The following is a 21,830-nucleotide window of genomic DNA, read 5'->3' on the forward strand; positions in this document are numbered from 1 at the left end:
CTCTCATTGTTAGGTTGTTAGTTACTATTTAAAATCAAGCATTTTGACTTCATGCCCCAAACAAAACCAGAAGCTTACTATGTTTTCGCTTCATTTCCATTATCCTTCCAACCCTAACATCTCCCATGTGGAGATCTCCTGGGATTTAAGTTGCAGAATGTTGTTAAAAGACTTTAAATATATTTCCACATTATGTTCCATTGGTTTCTCTGTATACTTTTGATTCCTGGGTCTCTCATGTGCCCCGTTTTGAATTTTTTCTCTTTGTGCTTGTTTAATCTATTGGAGAAGGTCTGTGTGGGAAGGGTTAGCATTCACAATCTTTCAACATCTGAAAATGCCTTAATTTGTTTTTCCTTTTGAGTGCTAATTTGGACAGGATTCAGATTCTCCATTCAAATATTTCCTTCTCAGAAGATTTAAGGTATTACTCTATTGTCCCTTAGCATCAAGTATTGTCAAGAAGAAATTTGATGCTGGCTAGATTTTTTATTTATTTATTTTAGGTAGTCTGTTTGTCCTTTCATGCAGCAGTTAGGATTTTCTCTTGATCTGTGAACTTCCCAATTTTACAAAAGTATGACAGACGGCAGATCTTTTTCAAGTGATAGACTTTTAAAAGTCATATTTTACTTTGGTCCTGGAAAATTTTCTATAGTTTTCTAATTATTTGTTATTTTCCATGTCAAAATTTTTCTCTTGTCTAGAATTTTTGTTAGATGGATATTGGTAGTTGTGCTTTTTTTTTTAATAAAAGGTCTTTAATTTTTTTCCTTTTGGTGACATAATCTTAAATAATCTATTGGCTCAGTTTTCCAGATCAATAAATTACTATTTGTGAACTTTTTGCAATTCTGTTCATCTAACAGGTGTTCTATTATCTGAATCAGTTTAAAAAAATTCTAAGATCAACCTTTCCTATATCATAGCTGATTCCTAATTTATGGATGTGATAGCTGCTCTCTATTTCCAAAATACATACATCACTTACGTTAATCCTGTTGGCTCTGGGAGTTGTGGTTCCTTTGATACCATTTCTTTTTTGCAGTGGCTTTTGTGCCTCTTTTTCCTTCAATCTTTGATTCTCTGTTGTCTGCTCATTTTGTTTTGTGAGTCTTATTTGCCTCTGTGGGTGCCAGTTCTGATCACAGTTGCTTGCTGTCGTCTTGAGACTGGGGTTGGGCATGCTGAACTTTTGGAAGGAGTTTGCAGCTTTTCTTAGTTTCTCTTCCAGATCCATGCTGCATCCTAACTTACCTTGCTCTAGGCCCAAGAGGCTGATCCCTGCATTGCTGGGTTCTGTGGCCTGCTGCCTTCCAGTTACTGCAGCCAAAGGGTGAATCCAGCTGAGTGCAGAGGACAGAAGGAAAGGTTGGAGTGTGGATCCCATCTCTCTCGCCTTCCTCTGTCTCTGGTTCTGCAGTGGTGGTGTTTTTCAGTCTGTTGTCAGAACTCCTATTGTCAGAATGCGAGTACTCTCTATTGTGGCTTCTGCTCTCCCTGGTTTCAGGTAACTATCCTCTCCCACTTCAGAGCTGGGGGTGTTGTTTTCCACTGTGCTTAATGTCTGAGAACTTCTCTCAGTCCTATTCTGGCCTCTTAAGATAGTCCATTTATGAATTTTTCTTTAGCTAGACCTTTGGGCTGGCCAACCATTTCCTTTCAGTACCTTGACTGAGATGATTGGAGATGCTGGGAAGATATTTTCTTCTGTGGCCACATTCTCTTGGGTCATCCTTGGCCATGGTATTAATTGTATAACTCATGTCAACTGTAATAAATAACCCAAGAATCTTAATAGTTCAATAAAGATTCATTTTTTCTTTCTCAAAGGCCCCTGTTTTTTTCCCCTTCCATTTTGGGGCATTGTCCCCATCCAAGGACTCCTTATAGATAGTAATTGGATCTTTTATTTTTACAGAGGAAAGAATGAGGAGGATTGTATGGGACACTTATGACCAGGCCTGGAAGGGTTACATTTCCTTGCTAAACATTGGCTAGAAGCTAGTACCTGATCTCAGAACTGCAAGGTAACTGGCAAATGTAGTCTTCTGTGTGCCCAGGAAAGGAAGATGGGCACAATGAGCATCTGAACACTTTCTGCCGTATCTTCAGGTGGAATGATGCCTTTTAGGCCCAAGTATCCTAGCCTCTCAGGTTAGCCTGTTCACTGTGTTGCCGTTGGTCCCCACTTAGTTCAAGAGGGGGCAGGAGGGAGGAGCTAGAAGTGGCTACTTCAAACACAGTGACTAAGTGAATCCCCTGTGTTTTCTGTCCATGCACCCCTTGCTTTTTGGATCATTGCCTCAGAGCTGGGACACTGTGTGGCATGCCCTACAGCAGACATCGTTGTGCATTTCGCCTGCACTTTGCTCTGACAAATTGATTTACCAGTTTATGTCTTTTTGCTTTTTGTCTCAAAATTTCCAGTTAATATTGGGTGCTACTCTGCTGTGGGGAGCCACTCTGAATGACTCGCACCTTGCATCCTGAAGGAGAGGCTTTGACCATCATCACCACATTTCCTAGTGATCTGTGCGTTGCCCCAGTTCAGGAAGTTGAGGGCGGGTCTTCAGAAGTAGGTGATGCCCCTTGGGTTGAATTGCTCTCACCTGTCCCTTGTAACCCTGCCCCTTCTGGCCTTTTTTGGATGGAACTTTCTAAGAACAAGGGTCCTCCCAATAAAAGCCCACTTCTGAGTGTGCTCACTTCAACCGCGCGACCAGCACGCTAGCTTCATACTAGAGGTTCTAAGCATAGAAGTTAACTAGTGAGATCAAAATAAACACACATAAACTCAATTTACCTTTTTCTTTGACCAGGTCTGAGACGGCTCCCCGTCTGGCTCCTGCCTCGAACCACCCTGTGGGGCAGCGAGGTTTACACAAGAGACTAGCAGGAGAGAGAGAGAGAGCACGCCAGAGAGTGGCCTTTTATTGGGGAACAAGAAATTCAGGGGAAAATTCCATCCAATGAAGGTCGAGGGGGACAGCATTCCAAGGTCAGGGTCAGTGATTGGTTTCAGGGTCAATGGTCAGTCACACCCCCACATGGATGGGCTCTCGCACCTAAAAAGGGTGGGGATTAGTTCTGAGATAGTTTAGCTCACACCCAGTCAGGGAGGTGCCCAAACCCGTGCGAGAACGGCTTCCCACACTCACTGTCTCTCGCCAGACTTTCTCCTGCTCTCCCATTTGGGGAGCCTGAGGCCCAGAAAAGAGAAGCCGACCTGACGCTTGTTTAAAGGTAAAGTGTGTGTCTGTGTTTTATTTGGTGTCCCTGGAAAGTCACACGAGCAGGTCAGGGGCAGCACTATTCCTTGTGTGACATAGTTTTAAACCTTCTCTTTTGCCATTTCTAAGAATACAGAGAAGGAGAGGAAGTAAGTGAATATCGCACATTGGCCACTTGAGTCAATGTCTTCTCCTTTTTGTGATCTATGTGGTTGATGGAATGACTGGCATGGAGTGCTTCTAATGTGCTGTGTGAAAGCCTTGCTACCAGAAAGGCTTTTTGTTGATAGATATGTATTGATACCAAAATGATTTGGAATGAATTTATACTCTCCTATTATCTGGAACACTATTTCTAGGTATGGATATTGACGAAATGGAGTTTATCAGTTCGAACACATCTGTGAAGGTGATTATTCTGGCAGAGTCATAGGTAATTGTAGAAGCAACCAGGGATATTTTGCATGGAGACTAAAATGTAGAGTGGGAAGGGGGTGTGTGTGTCAAGAGGTCCAGGTTTTATGCTGTTCATTAATTTGCTCTAGATTTTAAGGGACTTGATATTAAGTATTGTGGTTTCTGCTATGAATCACTTGTACCCCTTTTAAATTTGAGGCAATATTTACCTAACTCTATTCCTAAACTCTTCTCCTAGTCCCTAGGGTGATCAACAGTGGCTAGTAATCTACTTAGAAGATTTCATAATATATTCCTCCTCTTCAGTTTTGGAAGTTCCATCAAAATGGTGAAAATGTACTCTTTTTAAAATATCCTTTGAAGTTGCACTGCCATGGGGAAGAGTGTGCTGGGTTTGGCTCAGGAGAACAAGCTGCAAAGTGGAAGGAGAGAGCAGAGCCTTCTACAGCACAAAATGACCTTGTTTGCCCTGTGTGGTCTTTGGGTAACACTGGTGGAAGGCATGGATAAGCTTCTTTATTATGCATGATTCTGTGAAGAAGTTTCTTGTAAATTAGCCTTTCTTGGCATATGTAGCCATCAATCCTTCCATATATCGATTCATTCAAGAAATATTTATTTTGCATTCTTCTTACAAGCCAGGCATTATTTTAGGCACCAGAAGCGCAGCAGTGGGCAAGACTTATTACTGTCCTCGTGGAACCTTCCATTGGCATGTGAAAATACACCAAATGAACTGACAAATGTAAGTGTAACAGAGAGAGGAAAATAAACCAAGTCACCCAGTTTAGAGTGCACGTCCCAGCCAGAGCATCTGAATGGTGATGAGAGGCCACGTGACAGCCTCCTCTCCAAACAGGAGCTAATGGGTGCCCGCAGGTTCAGCTTCTGTAGAGATGCCCTTGCCAGTGTGTGTGGGAGATGTCTCCAAAGAATGGAAAGGGAGTTAGATGCTGGATAGTTAAATTTAGGGCAAAAGAGTTTTAAGCCAGTCCCCAAAGGTTTATGTAATCCTTCCTATAAATTGGTGCCAGACCAATCTAGTTTCAGGGTCTAGACTTGCATCTCAGAATTGTTTTTCCAGTAACCTCTATTTGGTTAGCATTGAGAGAAGAAGCCCTTCACCACTTTGTCTTTAGTAGTGTTGTAACTGAGATTTAGAGTACGCTTTTTTGGGGGGGCGTGAGGTGGGGCATGTTCTGGGATGAAAGCTCCCTTTTAATACTAGTCACACTACCAAGGAGGTTTCTGAAAAATATATAACATGCATATTGTGGGGATGCTTAGCCTGAGCTATTGGAGAGAATGTAGAAGATAAAGACACTGTCTCTGAACTCTGAGCTAAGTCACCATTTATGGCTGAAGGTGTGGTATTGGTGATGCCTACTATTGGGTAAGGCAGTGATTATTTCTATTGTGAAGCATTGTCTTTTGTTAAAATAAACAAGATCATATTACTCTCATTTTTTGTAGCAGTACTTGAAAACACTGGGTGAGCCCCTGTCTTTGCTTTTAAAGGTGAACCAAGAACTCCTATTCCATGGCACTGTTGCCTTTAATGAGGTCAGAATGTCTTAGGACAAACATGTTTATGCTTAAAAATATAGGCAAGACCACTGTGAAGGAATTTTAATTGTTGAGAGGAAGAATGCAGAGTTGTTAAGAGTTTAGGTCCAGGACCTAGAGTACTTGGATTTGAATGTTTGTTCTGCCACTTAAAAGATTTCTTATTAATATTTATTTGTTTTTAGTTGTAGTTGGACACAATACCTTTGTTTCACTTATTTGTTTTTTTGTGGTGCTGAGGATCAAACCCAGGGTCTCAGCACATGTGAGGCGAGTGCTCTACTGCTGAGCCACAACCCCTACCCCAATTAAAAAATTTTGAGTAAGAGATTTGACCTCTGTGTCCCTTGGTTATGTAGATTACAAAATAATCAAACTATTGTTTGATTAGATTGTTGAGAATTAAGTGAGTTAATATATACAATATTAGTGCAGGCAGAACATAAGTTTTCAGTAACTAATAGCAATTTTTATTGGTAATAAAAACAATCTTTTTTCATAAGTGAATGTTAGAAAGATAATCAAGGTAATTCTTAGCAGGGCTTCCTTAGGATTAAGAGAGATTCATTATTAGTTGCTTCCATCCAATACATAAAGGCATTTTGTTTATTAGGGAACACCAGCCCCTGGCTTTTTGGGTGGAAGGGTTTCTAGGACTCATGAAGTCAGGTTTTTTTGTGGGGAGGGGTGAAAATAAAGCAGCATTGTAGTAGAAGCTAGTGATGCTACTGTATGTAGTTTAAAAAAATTAAGATATCCCCTTCCCACATCTTCATGAGACAGCCTTGGGTATTGCATTGGAGTTCCATTCCTGGGGCCCAAGTAAACCCAACATCAGACCCAAGAGCCATTTTGTATTTGCACCAAGTACCCAGGACATAGCCCTGTGAGCAAGAGAAGTGATCCTGGCAAATCTTTAAAAGTTAACTGTATAATCAAAGGCATTTCTTTATATCAGCAACAAAACTTCTGAAACGGAAATGAGGAAAAACACTCCATTCACAATATCCTCAAAAAAAAATAAAATACTTGGGAATCAACCTAACAAAAGAGGTGAAAGATTTATACAATGAAAACTACAGAACCCTAAAGAGAGAAGTAGAAGAAGATCTTAGAAGATGGAAAAATATACCATGTTCATGGATAGGCAGAACTAACATTATCAAAATGGCGATATTACCAAAAGTTCTCTATAGGTTTAATGCAATGCCAATCAAAATCCCAACGGCATTTCTTGAAGAAATAGAGAAAGCAATCATGAAATTAATATGGAAAAATAAAAGACCCAGAATAGCAAAAGCAATTCTAAGCAGGAAGTGTGAATCAGGCGGTATAGTGATACCAGATTTCAAACTATATTACAGAGCAATAGTGACAAAAACAGCATGGTACTGGTACCAAAACAGGCGCGTGGACCAATGGTATAGAATAGAGGACACGGAGACTAATCCACAAAGTTACAACTATCTTATATTTGATAAAGGGGCTAAAAGCATGCAATGGAGGGAGGATAGCATCTTCAACAAATGGTGTTGGGAAAACTGGAAATCCATATGCAACAAAATGAAATTGAATCCCTTTCTCTCACCATGCACAAAAGTTAACTCAAAATGGATCAAGGAGCTTGATATCAAATCAGAGACTCTGCATCTGATAGAAGAAAAAGTTGGCTCCGATCTACATATTGTGGGGTCAGGCTCCAAATTCCTTAATAGGACACCCATAGCACAAGAGTTAATAACAAGAATCAACAAATGGGACTTACTTAAACTAAAAAGTTTTTTCTCAGCAAGAGAAACAATAAGAGAGGTAAATAGGGAGCCTACATTCTGGGAACAAATTTTTACTCCTCACACTTCAGATAGAGCCCTAATATCCAGAGTATACAAAGAACTCAAAAAATTAGACAATAAGATAACAAATAACCCAATCAACAAATGGGCCAAGGACCTGAACAGACACTTCTCAGAGGAGGATATACAATCAATCAACAAGATTATGCTTAGTGAAGCTACCCAATCCCTAAAAAACAAATACCAAATGCCTTCTATGATATAATGAGAACAACGATGATCAGAGCAGGGAGGAAGAGCAGGAAGAAAAGATTAACATTAAACAGAGACATGAGATGGGAGTAAAAGGGAGAGAAAAGGGAAATTGCATGGAAATGAAGGGAGACCCTCATTGCTATACAAAATTACATATAAGAGGTTGTGAGGGGAATGGGAAAATAAACAAGAAGAGAAATGAATTACAGTAGATGGGGTAGAGAGAGAAGATGTGAGGGAAGGGGAGGGGGGATAGTAGGGGATAGGAAAGGTAGCAGAATACAACAATTACTAATAGGGCATTATGTAAAATTGTGGATGTGTAACCAACGTGATTCTGCAATCTGCATTTGGGGTAAAATTGGGAGTTCATAACCCACTTCAATCTAATGTATGAAATATGATATGTCAAGAGCTTTGTAATGTTGTGAACAACCAATTAAAAAAAACAATAAAAAAAAGTTAACTGTATACTTGTGTTTTGGGAATCCAGCATGTGTGTTGTATTGTGTAAGTGTGTGTGTGTTTGTGTGTATTTGTGTGTGTGTGTGTGGCACTGGGGATTGAATTCAGGGCCTTGCAAGTGCTAGGCAAGTGCTTTCTATTGAGTTACATCCCCAGCCCTTTATATATTTTTTGTTTGTTTGTTTTGAGATGGGATTTTGCTAAATTGCTCAGGCTGAGCCAGAACTTGGAATCCTTCTGCCTCATCCTCCCAAGTAGCTGGGATTATGGGCCTGTTCTACAATAACTGGCTTGGATCTCTTTTTTCTTAGGACAGAAGACGGACAGCTTGCCCTTTTGCTACTTGTTAGTACCCATATTCTGGCTGGTCAATAGCTGGGTTGGGACTGGGAGTCCAGACTTCAGATGTGGTTGGCTGATCATTGTGTCCCCAGGGTTCCGTAGCTGCGTCTCAAGTGAGAGCGCCAGACCCACACCTCTCCTGCTTCAGCCCCAGAAATACTGCTCCCTGCTGCTCTGATGTGAGATTGTGCCTGGACCATCCCCTGCTTCACGGGCACACCTGGGATGTTCCCACACTGGTTCATCAGCCCAGGGTTCTTTATTCTGTTGCCCACAGACTGCTTGGGTTTCTTGTTAAAAATGTCATTCTGAGTTGAAAAATATACTAAGATTCTCATGATTTTAAATAACACCAACAAAGAGCAGTTGCCATTACCTGGAATACTTTCAAAAGTCGATGATGGCACAGATATTCCCTAGCTTTCCTTTGTAGACTGTTTTGAATGTGCTATCTGTGGATTCATTGAACTAACTTTTCCATGTGTTTAATATTCAGGCAATGAATGTTCAGGCAATGAATATTAATCAGTAGGTCACTACTACTTCTTCTCTCTCCTGCTCCTCCTCCCTACTGTCAACGCAATTTCTAAGTATCGAGGACATAATGTATACCAACCTGGGTTGGCATAATGAGACTCTCAGTCGTGTTGGCATCCCAGTCCCCAGAACCTATGAATCTGTTTTCTTGTATGGCAGAAAGAACATTGTGAATGTGATTAATTTTAAAGATATTGAGGTGGACTAGCTTGGTGGGCTCAATTATATCATGATATGGTTTGAATATGCTTTTCAAACTCATGTTGAAATTTAATTGCCACTGTGTTTATATGGGAGTTGGGACATTTAACAGGTGTTTGGGTCATGAGAACTCTGCCCTCTTGATGGATTAAAGTCGTTATTGCAGGAATAGGTTAGTTATCCCAAAAGTGAATTATTATAAAGACAGTTTGGCTTTCTTTATCTTTTTGCTCTCACCTTCTTGCTCTCTTGCAAGCTTTTTCTTGCCAGATAATGTCACATGATACCTTCTACACATTATGATGCAGAACAACTGTGACTTGCTCATGTGCTTTCCCTGCTAAGTTCATTGGCCCTTTCATTATCCCTTGAAGATCTTTTGCACGAAAATTCTGTGAGGTGGTAAAAGAAGAGGTAGATTGCCGAGTGTGACTCCTGGTCTGCAGCAGTGTGGGGGTTATCAGCCACCAAAATAGACAGCAATGGGTAGTGTATTTCTGCAGAGCTCCCTGCCCCCATGTTGAGGCACCTCGTACACAGTCTATGTATCATGACCTGGTAGCCAGCTCTCAGGAACTATGTGTTTGATTTTTTTTTTAAACTGGAATTTGAAAATGGATGATGTTCTACATTTAGTTAAAAATGACATATCAACCATAGTTCTGAGCTGACTTTAAAATTTGGCTTGTTGTCTAATTCAGGTTCCTGATTTGGGGTGGGTAGGACCTGGATGTAGAGAGTAGGAGGCCTTGTCCCTTGGACTCCCTGCCTAGTCCAGCCCTCCCTTGCCATAATCCTGCATTGTGGTCACAGTGTTGTTGCGTCAGGATGTCCTCTCATTTCTTTACTGAGATCTTGTATCAAGGCCACTAGAGTTGCCTGGAGGCCTTGTGATTTAATCTCTAGAAAGAAATGGGGGGCTGCCTCTTTCTGCTTCTCCTCTGAAAGATCTCTCTGAATGGTTCCTCAGCATCCATTAGGCCAACACAAGAAAATCTAAAATGTCCTCCTCCTACTGCAAAACCAAGGATATAATTTTATTTAGGCAGCAGTTTAAATTTTGGGCCATTTAAAAAGTTTAACTTGGAAGTGATGATTTCAAAGACTAAGAAAAAATACTCCTTTTCAGTGATCTCCACTAAAAGGGAACCTGGACTATTGACCTGAACTTCAAAAGCTGTAAAGCTGCAAACCAATTGCCAGGAGGAGATAGGCAAGATCAGAAGAAAAGCAATGGAACTACCAAATTCTGTGCAAAGTTCTCTAGCTCAGTGCTTGGTCTTCAGTTAGAATAGTACTCAAGATACTCTGGACATGTGAGTCCGCATCATGAGAAAGTATTTCGTCTTCAGGAACTTATGTCTGTGTATTTATCATTTTTCGTAATGAAGAAATTCTTCCTTGGCCCTCACACAGCAGATGAATCTCAGGTCCTCTGATTTGGTACATTTACTTTACTTTACAGTAAAGCACTGGGTCTGTGACTGGTTAGGTCTGGTGAGAGAAAGGTCAAGCACTCCTTGGGAATTTTATTCCTTTACATTTTTTTTAAAAAAATATTTTTTAGTTATGGATGGATAATACCTTTTATCTCTATGTGGTGCTGAGGACTGAACCCAGTTCCTCGTACATGCCAGACAAGTGCTCTACCACTGAGCCACAACCCCAGCCCTCCTTTCCCTTCTTTCTTGGTCTTCTCCCCACAAAATGCTTCTCACTACCTTCTCTCTGAACTTCCCCTTACTCTGACTTCTTTTTATGTTTTAAAATCCCCCTTTATCTTGAAGCACTCCTACTTTGACTTTTGCCTGATTCATTGTCTTGGCAGTCTTCTTCCATGGGGATCCTTGCAACCAGACTTGTGTATGTTAGGCTTTTTCTGTCTTGCTAGGAGGTGCTGAGGAGCTCTGGCCCAGTGTTCTGGGGCTTCAGGAAATCACTTTTTGGCCCCTTTGGCTCTACTTTGCACCTCAGGTCTGCTCACTAGCTGCTACACCATCTTGGGAACCTTATCGCTTCTTGAAAGCCTGCCAGGCACTCTGTCTCCTCATTCCTCTGGCACTATAGTACTTTCTACTTGCCTTTGCCAGTTCTACCCAGGGACTGGAGTCTTGCCCCTGAACCAGAGTCCATTAGCAGGATCTCTGTTACTACTCCACTCCTCTGATGCTATGTGGCTGTCTTTCAGCTTATGTCCTACAATATTCCTGTTCCTGTTCCTGCTCCAGTTTACTTGTTGGAAGACTTCATGGTTCACTGTGTTAACAAGTGTACTCCTTCCCAGCCCCTCCCCCTGTGCAGTGCTCCCTGGAAGATGGTTGGTTAGTTGTTGCCAAACCCTGTGGATATTAGGCCTGACTCACTGGATTGGATTCCAAGACAGAGTCTGCCTATCCCCACCCTAGTGAGTTCTCCATGGTCTAGGTTGGGAGCCTTCACATCTTTTCTGTCCTATTGCAGTTAACCAGCCATTGTTCATACATTTCCTGTCCCCAACGTTCACATTTGTCTTGATTCAATTCTTCCCATTGTATAATTTCTCTACCCTAGTCTTGCTAATGTGATTTCTCCTTTGTGGTGTATATTTTGAAGCTGATATGAAGTATAATTGTTGATGATTATCCCTTCCCTGGTTACTGCTCCTTTCTCCATTGTTACTATAAATATGTTTCCCAAAGAGATCAATGACTCCCTCTTGAGAAGATTCTTGGCTGTGTCTCAGTTTTCTTTTTCTCTTTCTCACTTTTTCTTCTAACACTTGGAACAGCTGACCATCCATTCTTTCTTAGAACACCTTCTTTTGCTGGGAATTCCTTCTCCCATTTCCCTCCTTGGTGTCTTTGACTGAGGATACCCATGATGCTATTTTTTTCTCTGATTGTTTCTGCCCTTGATGGTTTCTATACTGTATTTTCTGGAACATTTAGCCCCATTGAACTGTCAACTATTGTGTGGGGACCAGTTCCGAAAGCATAAACAAACCAGCCTGAAAATCATGATCCAGGGCCCTCTCTCAGGCACTGCCTTTTAAATCAGCAGGTGCTCTCTTGATCCAAGCTCCTGCACCACCAGCCATCAGAGAGTCCTTAACGCATGTCTTCCTGCACTGGCTCACCACACCTAGAGAAAAAAGCAGGAGAGGAGAGGCCACCCAACCACAGACTAAATCTACACTCTGGTGAGGGAGAACTCCAGGCAACTCTGGGCAACTCAGAGCAACTCCTGACAATTCCAGGCGAGCCACGCCCTATAGAGGGCGGGGCTGCGCCTGCGTGGTGGGCGGGCGGTCCCGGGCCAGCAATCTGCGGGAGTTACGCTTTTGAGCTCCTGCAGTGCAGAGGTTCTAAGGTCCGCTCTCTGTGCAGGAGTTCCGCGCAGCCCACCAGCCATGTCGTCCTGTCGCCGCGTGGCGCTGGTCACTGGAGGCAACAAGGGCATTGGCTTTGCCATTGTGCGCGACCTCTGTCGCCAGTTCTCTGGGGACGTGGTGCTCACCGCGCGCAACGAGGCGCGGGGCCAGGCAGCGGTGCAGCAGCTGCAGGCAGAGGGCCTGAGCCCGCTCTTCCACCAGCTGGACATCGACGACCAGCAGAGCATCCGCGCACTGCGCGACTTCCTGCGCAAGGAGTACGGGGGACTAGATGTGCTGGTCAACAACGCGGGCATCGCCTTTAAGAGTAAGCGGTCGGTCGGGGTGCAAAGCTTGTAGCCCTTGGGGACCACCTTCTGCAAGCGACTCAGGGGCAGGTGCCCTAGGCTTTGTGGGATCCAGAAAGTCTCCCTAGAAAGAAACAGAACAGCATAGATGGAAACCATAAGGAAAGCAGAGACCGAGAAGGTGCAAGCCAAAGGGACATTGTGTTTGCGTGACTGGGATTCATTGGGACCTTTCTAGGTTTTCTTTACAAAAGTCTACATTAAAGTAGTTGAGTAGACTTTTGACTACTTTTGAAATAAATAATTGCAAAAAAATTGATTACACCAATATAGTAAATAGACATTACCCATGACTCAGACTACCCCAATACTGCCATTCTACAAAAACAAAGAATGTTATGAAACCAGGAGGTTGACTTTTTTCCGCTTTCAACATTTTTTTTATTGCTGCATTAGAGCTGTACATGATGATGGGATTTCATGCTACATGTTCATTTAGAAGAAAATACAACAATATAATGTGGTCACTATCTGAAACACTTCCTCACTCCTTCCCCAACTGCTATACCCGGTTCCCAGGAGATCTCAAGTGTGAACAACCCTGCACTAGACATAAGACTTTACGTGGAGGGATATCCTGTGCAATTTTATTTCTCAGAAATTCTACCCCATGGCAACTGTTTACTGTTTTCTCTTTTTTCTTAAAAGCGGCTGATCCTACACCATTTCATATTCAAGCAGAAGTCACAATGAAAACAAACTTTTTTGGTACCCGGGATGTCTGCACAGAGCTACTCCCTCTCATAAAACCAGAAGGTGAGTGGGGTGGGTGATCTGGCCCTGTCCTCCTACAGTCTCAGCTCCTTGCCCCAGGCCTCTCTTACTGCAGCTGTGCCCCTGCCTTGCTGGGCCTCCACCTGCCAGGTGCAGCTCTACTTCCCCAGCCCCCTTCTCTAGTGGCTTGCTGCTCTGTGCACTGTTCTTCCACACCTGGCTCTTTGTTATCCTCAAGTGTCTGTTCAAAAGTCTCCTCAGAGCAGATCTTTATTTCTTCTTTCCCTCCTACTGACAAAGGCCCTAGGATTCCATTCTCTGCACCCTCATTCAGACTCATGGACTAGGACCACCTCTCAAGACACAGCCCCACTAAACCTGTCACCTGCCCAAAACACTCCCAGACCAACTCACACATATGGATGTTCCTGATCCTCCATAACTCCTGATACCCCCAATCTACAACTGACACTTTCAGAGGATGTCCATCCTTCCTCTAAATCATCCTGGCCACCCACCATCATGGCCACCCTGGTGGTCACCAGGCTCTGCCCCCACATCAGCAATGCCCATGTGCTAAGATTGTGCCCACTGAGCTGGGCATCGTGGCACACCCCTGCAATCCCACCAACTCAGGAAGTTGAGGCAAGAGGATTGCAAGTTCAAGGCCCACCTCAGAAAATTACCAAGGCTCTAAGCAATATAGGAAGAACCTGCCTCAAATTTCAAAGAACGGGATGGGGATGTGGCTCAGTTAAGCACCTTTAGGTTCAATTGCTGAAATGAAAAAAATAAAATAAAATAAAAAAGATTGTGCCCACTGGGAATCGCCTGAATCCTTCATCCCAGCCCAAAACGGGCCCTCAGCTGACCATGCACACACTTGCAAACCTCCTGAGAGGCCTCCCTTCTTGAGTCATGCCCTTTCCCAAGGCTCTGCACAGTGTCTGCTTCTGCTGAACCTGTGCCAGGCACTCCCAGACTCCTCCAGGAGACATCCAGGCCCTCAGCATGGTTCACAGTGATGCCATGATCTGCCCCTGTCTCCCTCCTGGCCCATTTCATCTCCCCATCAAAGTGTTTCATGCTGTGCATGCCACAGACTCTCCTAGTCTTCCACTGAAAACTGCCCTAGCACTCCTCCACTCAGCGAAATCCACCTCTCATTTAGGATACACCAGCAGCCAGCCACCTTTACAACAAGGAGATGTGTGGCTTAGAGTTGTCACTTGAGTGTACAGCTTCCTTGCAACTTCTGTGCTTAAAGGCACCCTGTGATCCCAGGAGGTTCTTTATGGAAGTTCCTTATGCATCCAACCAACATTCCATGTCTGTTTCTCCTAAAGCTCATACCGGTAGCGCTCTTTCATATGACAATTTTCTGCTGTAACATCTCAGTAAAATTGGTCTTCACTATTCTCATGTAGATTTTATGTTACATGTTAACACAGATGAATGTATCATGGTTTGGAATGTATTTTAGGCAGAGTGGTGAATGTCTCCAGCGTGTTGAGTCTGGTCTACCTTAAACGCTGCAGCCCAGAGCTGCAGCAGAAGTTTCGAAGTGAGACCATCACAGAGGAGGAGCTGGTGGGGCTCATGAACAAGTTTGTAGAAGACACAAAGAATGGAGTGCACGAAAAAGAAGGCTGGCCCAATTCTTCCTATGGAGTGTCCAAGATTGGCGTCACAGTCCTGTCCAGAATCTATGCCTGGAAACTCAGTGAGCAGAGGAGAGGAGACAAGATCCTGCTGAATGCCTGTTGCCCAGGGTGGGTGAGAACTGACATGACAGGACCCTCAGCCACCAAGAGTCCGGAAGAAGGAGCTGAGACCCCCGTGTACTTGGCCCTTTTGCCCCCAGAGGCAGAGGGACCTCATGGGCAGTTTGTTCAGGATAAACAAGTTACTGAGTGGTGAGCTTAACTCACACCTCCACCATGGTCCCCACTTGGTATCCTGCACTGTTACAGCCTCTTTTAGCCCCTTCACTGATTTGAAAAAAAAAAAAAATCCCACAAGGCATCCTTATCAAGTGCTTAGGTGTCACATGTCAAAGGTGGACTAGGGAGCTTACTCAGGCACCATTAATTCCCTGAGGTCTTTTCTTCAACACAGGGAGAGAAGTGAAATTGCTGAAAATAACTAATGCAAATGAGAAGGTGAATAAAGGATTCTTGATAAATGTTCACTCTGCGGACTGTTTTCATGATGAAGCAAACTCCATGCCAGGAGCTTGGTCACTGTAAAAGCTAGGTCAAGGGGAGGGACAGGGGAACCCAGGCGTGGTCAGACCTAGTAGGAGCCAGGCCTTAAACACCTTGCTCTGTGGGCTATGCAGTCAGTCAAACAGGAGAGCAGACACACTTAGCAAAACAAGCATCAGAGTTGGATGTGGCCCCTGGACTATGGCTTATCCCTCCCCCAGGAAAACACACTTCCACCAAGGCAAAGGCAGCTGCCCTGGTGGCTTCCCAAAGCCTTGGTCATTGTGTGAAAACAACGAGCAGCTTGAGAAGAGTGAGTGGGTGCTGTGTGTGTGGTCACTTATGACTGAGCTGAGAGAAGTATTATAGAGACCCCTGGATGTGAGTGTTCCTAAGTAGGAATGAAGTATCCTACAACTGTAATACTCCCATGTGTTCCAAAATACAAAGAAGTAGAAGAGCATAACAGGATGTTTGGAATTGCAGACCACAGATGTATATATAGACATTGATTACCATTTTCCACTTTTTTGTTTATTGTGAGCTCTAAAAACTTGGGGAGGGTGAGGGTGTGGCTCGGTGGTAGAACACTGGCCTAGCATGGGTGAAGTCATGGGTTCAGGTCCACAGTTCAGTACCAGGACAATAAATAAAAATTAGAAATGGAAAAGGGAAGCCCAGGACCTGGCACCTTACTTAGCAGTGGCTCAAGCAGAGTGGCCACACCTTGCTGTGTCTGGGTTTCTTTAACTGTCAAGCACTCATGGGATGACACGTCAGTGTAAATGTGGAAAACGGTGCCTGGCATATGTACCACAAGGCGTGTGCTTTTGTCACACCTGGGATCAGAGCAATGTCACTCCTGGTGGCAGAGAGAAGCCCTTGTTCACTGCCCATCGCCCAGCTGGCTCCAGAGGGCATCAGGAAGTGTCCACTGTCCCTTCCCTCCCACAGCCTGGCTCCATGCTGTCCACGCCTCAACTCTCAGGACTTCTCACCTGCCCCAGGGACTGCCATGCCTGGGGACCTGAAGAGGGAGCACCCCTGAGAACCAGCTCTTCTTTTAAAAGGGAGGTTTGGGGGTTGGGGTTGTAGCTCAGTGGTAGAGTGCTTGCCTCGCATGCTTAAGGCCCTGGGTTCTGTCCCCAGCACCACATAAAAATAAGCAAATAAAGATATTGTGTCCATCTACAATTTTAAAAAAGCATTTAAAAAATAAAAGGGAGGTTTGGTTCCCAGGTTTGACCCTTCAACAGGGTTGTTCATTTCCTCCTAGTTATTTTGTTTTTGTAAACTGACACCAGAACATACACAATGTCTAGGTCAAGACTATGATTCAAGTGCTGGCTTAGAAATGTACATTGAAATGCAAAGATAAATCTCCTTAACACCTTAATGACATCCGGCTTCTTCAAGAGCTCTGAAGAAATCATCATCCCATATTCAGGTTCCTGGGCACCTCTGCGGTGAGGGAAAGGACATTCAATCCTACTGCTAAGATTTATTTCTCAACCTGAAGAGTAAGGTACATGCTGCTAAAATAAAATTTTCAGAAAATGTAAAATTACATACAAAAATAGCATTTCTGAGAGGTGTGTGCAGTGGTGCACACCTGTTGTGTCACTGCTTGGGATGCTTGTGCAGGTTCAAAGCTGGAATCTAAGTGTTCAAGACCACATGAGAGTACATAAGACCCATTCACAGGGAAAAAGAAAATCAGAAGAGAAAGAGAAACTGAGTCTCATATTGAATATAGGATATGAAGGATTCAGGCAGATGTTACAACCAGCTCATCTGAAAAGCTAAAGGGGCTCAGATTTAAGTGGAATAAGGGAAGTTGAGATGAACTGCAAATGGGACCAAACTGGGGTTGGCACACTGGACAGGAAGTTGATTATATCTGCTAGACAACTCTGGCAGCGCACACACCCCCACTGCAGACAGTTACAAACATGCCCCATATCTCAGAGTGGGCGGAGGGAGCCTGGGGCTCCAACTCTTCCCTCCTTATACTACACTCTTGTATGAGCCCAGAAAACACCAACCCTCCAAAGGAACCACCACACCCAGCCTGACTAGCAGCAAGACACTGGGGAGGAGGGAATCACAGGGGCTGACTGCGCACTCTTGAGATTTACAATCACAAACCCAACTGGACCTCCAAAGTGGCTAGCCAGTGCTGACTCAATCCCCAGTACATAATTTCTCTTTCTGCAATATTACTCTTCTTTCCTCAGGTCTCCCAAAGTAATAGAGGTACATAAACATTCCTTCCCTCATGGGAGCTTTCTGGGAATCAGCCCTACCTGTAAACACACAAAATTACAATAATTTTTTAAAATATTTGTTTTTTAGCTATAGGTGGACACAAAGTCTTTATTTTCATTTATATGTGGACTGAGGATTTATATGTGGTACTGAGGTACAAACCCAGTACCCACACATGGTAGGTGAGTACTCTAAACTCTGAGCCACAACCTTGCCCCACAAGACTTTAATTGTCTTTTGTTTCTGGTTATAGAATAAGGCAGCATTTCATGCCATAAAAAAGAATGAGGGATCCCATGGGCTGATCAAGGAAGGGTGGTTTTATAAGAACAAAAGCATTGAGGAGAGTGAAATTGGTGTTTTCAAACTCTTTTCTCTTTTTGTTATTTTAAGATATACACGACAGGAGACTGTATTTTGACATATTACATATACGTGGATCATAACTCCGCATTGTGTAGAACCACAGAATGGGAGGCTACTCTCAAAGCCAGTTTTCTTACTCTGGTTCAGGCACAGGGGAGCTCCTTGTGCTTCAAGCACACAACTTGAGGTGGAGCAACTCTGTTCTGGTCTGATCATTTGGCATTTCCAGTCCCAACATGTCACTGATGTCCTCGTGATCACAGGTTTGTGCTGCAGGCTACTCGGCCCCGGGTCGAGCGGGCTGGCTGAGCTCCGCTTTTGCCGCTGCTGCTGTCGCTGAGCACTGCCTGCCGCTGAGCACTGCCTGCCGCACCCCTGCTGAGCGCTTCCCTGCTGGGCTGTCAGTGCACGCCGGCTTGCAATCTTGCAACCCGGTTGGGCACAAAAACACAAGCCAGTCAAACTGAGACAAAGTTTTATTTTTTGAGAGGCCGTGTGCGTCCCCTAACAAGTGGGTCCACCATGTGTGTTCTACCTGAGCGGGGGGGGGGGGGGGGGGGGGGGGGGGGCTCCACTTCCCCCAGAACACCCTCCTACCATCCTATCCCAACCAATGGGAACTCTCCCATTACAAGAGTGACATGAGTAACCTGAGTCCGGAAACGGGCCTAGGTAAACAGCAGGAGACAATTACCATAATGTAACTTAACATAATCATAATCTGAATGGCTGGTTGGCAGTCACTAAACCCAAAGGTGCCTGTATCAATATTTTTGCTGTGGCTCCTAGCAGGTTTGGAGAGCTTCCATGATTCTATCTGAAGAAAAACAACTTCCTGTCAGGACATGGGTCCATGTGGATATTTCATAACTTTTCAGAGGACACAGTGTACCAGGCAGACGACTGTGACTATCAGAGGATCATACCATTAGTTTAAAATACAGCCATTAGCCACGGTCTCCCTGAGCAAAACCAAAGAATGAGCCCAATGAGGGTCAAGGCATTTCAACCAAGTCACTGGCTCAACAACTTCTGGCACCTGATGCTACACAATACCCAGAGGTATTATTCCATGTGCCACAAGGAGTCCCAGCAACTGCCCAGGCTCCTCCCTTTTCAGCCAGTAAGTAGCAATTCTGTTATCTAGTATCCTATCACTGGGTTCCAATAAAACAAGGAGAGAGAACAAACCCGTCTAGGAGGCTGTCTATTGAAGGGTCCTCTTCACCACTGGAACACAGTGGCAGAAGGGCTGTCGTGAAAGCTAGCCACCAGCTAGACTTACAGATCATTTATGTCATGTCAAGCTTTTTTGACATCACAGGTCCCCTCTGTCAAGGGACCCGAAGAAGCCACTGATGTGAAAAGCTAATGACAGCATCTTCCTGCCAAGCGAAAGACGTAGGCATAAGCAAGGAGAGATGAAGAGGCTCACAAAGGGGAGTCTTCTCTGGCCATCTTGGGGAGAGCTGTGCACAGCCTCAGGTAGTCAGCCTCCAGTGGGGTCTGCAGTCCAACAACTGCTCAAGGCGGCATCAGGGTTTTTGTGGAGCTCTCTGTGTGGTTCGCACACCCACCATGAGACGTGTCCCTGTGCTCCATGTTGCATTGGCCAGCCTCAGCTCCTTGGCCTTCTGTGACAGGGAAGCCCTTCTTCTTAGGGACTCTGTGGGAGAAATCTGTATTGGTTGAACCCCAAGAATTGAGGACCCAGTCCAGTCAACAGGCAGATAACAGACTCAAACACAATGAGCAGAGCTAGGGCCTCATGACAGGTAGCCTTTCTCTAAACATCCTCCAGGCTAAGTTGCTTGCAAAATAAATACAGCTTCATTAAACATGTCCTTATTCCTTCCATAATGCAGCAAGAATAGAGGTGTAACTACCACATTTGATCTTTGCTGGAACTTCTGAAGGAATCGCAGATTTGGTTTTTTTCAAAAGTCTTTCAAGGCCTGGAAGCCATAACAAAATTCCAAGTATATCCCATTACAAATGCACCGTTTTTATTAATGTTATGCAAACAACTACATTGCAATTAAAAGAAGAGTCAAAAACAGTTTCCAAAGCTGGGAGGGAAGAGGTAGCAAGAAAAAGTGTTTATTTTTCATTCACAAAAGTACAGCCAGTATAGTTCACAGGGTATATACAATCTGCCCTTTATAAAATTCAAAATTTTTAGTATCATCAGAACTACCATCATAATCTAATTTTAGGAAATTTTCATCCCCCCCAAACAAACAAACATACCCCATACCCATCAGCAATCACCCCCACTCCCTTATCCCCCCCACCCGCACCCCACCCCCTGGGGAGACCACACATCTATTTCTGTCTCTGTAGATATGCCTATTTATTTATTTTTATTTTTTTTTTAAAGAGAGAGAGAGGAGAGAGAGAGAATTTTTAATATTTATTTTTTATTCTCGGCGGACACAACATCTTTGTTGGTATGTGGTGCTGAGGATCGAACCCGGGCCGCATGCATGCCAGGCGAGGGAGCTACCACTTGAGCCACATCCCCAGCCCAGATTTGCCTATTTATGTAAATGAAATCATCATATATTAAGTAATTCTTGTGTCTGGCTTCTTTTACATAACAATTTTTTCCTTATTCCACATGTATTAAAATGTTTCTAACCAGTGACAGAAATAAAGACAATTTTAAGAGTTTATTATTTAACGTTCCCAAGAAGAAAGGACACACCCACATGGGGAGGGAAGTATCAGAGTCATTCTGGAGCCTCAAAGAGGAAAATATGGCCCAGAGCCTTTGTTGTGAGTTCTGCTGAAAGGAATGTGTGAGGCAGGTATGCAAGTTTTGATGCTTTGATTTGATTTGATTTGATGCTTTGCACAGTTTCAGTGAGCTGTGGGATACAGAGGATTATCAAGTTGTCCAGTACCTGGCTCTGGGGTGACTGAGGGCAGAACATTCACTTAGTGTGTGAGAGTACGATAAGGAAGATATATAGGGGTATGAGCTCTGGATTGGTTAAAACATCAAAGATGTGCTCATGGAAAAATATTTGCAATCTCTAGGAATTAGCAAACTCTATGAAGGCCTGCCTAACCAAGCCCCCAAGGTGGCAAAACATCTTAAAATACAGGAAAATTAAAACGTGATTAACACACTACATTGGCCCTGGCCTACAGCTCAGTGGAAGATCTCATCTGAGCCTGCTCGAGAGCCCTAGGTTAAATCCCTAACCTCTAACTTCCCCACAAAAACCTAGCTTATTTTAGCATCCATTAGTACTTCTTTATATTGCTAAATATCTCAGTGTATGGATATATCACAATGTTTTAGCTACCATTTGGTGGACATTTGTCCTAATTTGGGGTTATTATGAATAATGCTGCAATTGTTAACAAGGAAAACCTAAATAAATTCTCCACTTTCACTTGCTCTTAATTGAAGTAAAAATCACTAATTTTGGAGGGCTCACAGCTGGGCAACACATTATCAGATTTACACTAGTATTTCCCTCTGTGATATATGGGTTACAAATATAACAACTACTACATTACCCATTGGGTAACTGTGCTAAAAACGGCACCTCTTAAGAAGAACAGGAACAGGATGCACAGGTCTGGCATCTCCACCTTCGTATTGAGTCTATCTCCTTTGCTACTTAACCTTTGGGTCAGATTCTATTCAACTCTGCATGTTGACATGTTGAGCAACTGAAAAACATTTTGTCCAAAACTTTAATACAGGGTTAAGTGGACCCAGCCTTGCCTACTCT

The 21,830-nt window shown here is 43.7% G+C and overlaps 1 protein-coding gene across 1 annotated transcript; it reads left to right on the top strand.

Moving 5' to 3' along the window:
- The first annotated feature begins 12,090 nt into the window (after positions 1-12,090).
- LOC113178681 (carbonyl reductase [NADPH] 1-like) lies at positions 12,091-15,431 on the top strand. The gene is made up of 3 exons (XM_077795049.1): positions 12,091-12,486; positions 13,175-13,282; positions 14,724-15,431. The coding sequence occupies exons 1-3, from the start codon at positions 12,198-12,200 to the stop codon at positions 15,158-15,160; spliced, it is 834 nt and encodes a 277-aa protein (XP_077651175.1). The 5' UTR covers positions 12,091-12,197; the 3' UTR covers positions 15,161-15,431.
- Positions 15,432-21,830: the final 6,399 nt, after the last annotated feature.

This window comes from Urocitellus parryii, chromosome 2 (assembly GCF_045843805.1).
Source record: "Urocitellus parryii isolate mUroPar1 chromosome 2, mUroPar1.hap1, whole genome shotgun sequence".
In the NCBI taxonomy this organism is placed as follows: domain Eukaryota; kingdom Metazoa; phylum Chordata; class Mammalia; order Rodentia; family Sciuridae; genus Urocitellus; species Urocitellus parryii.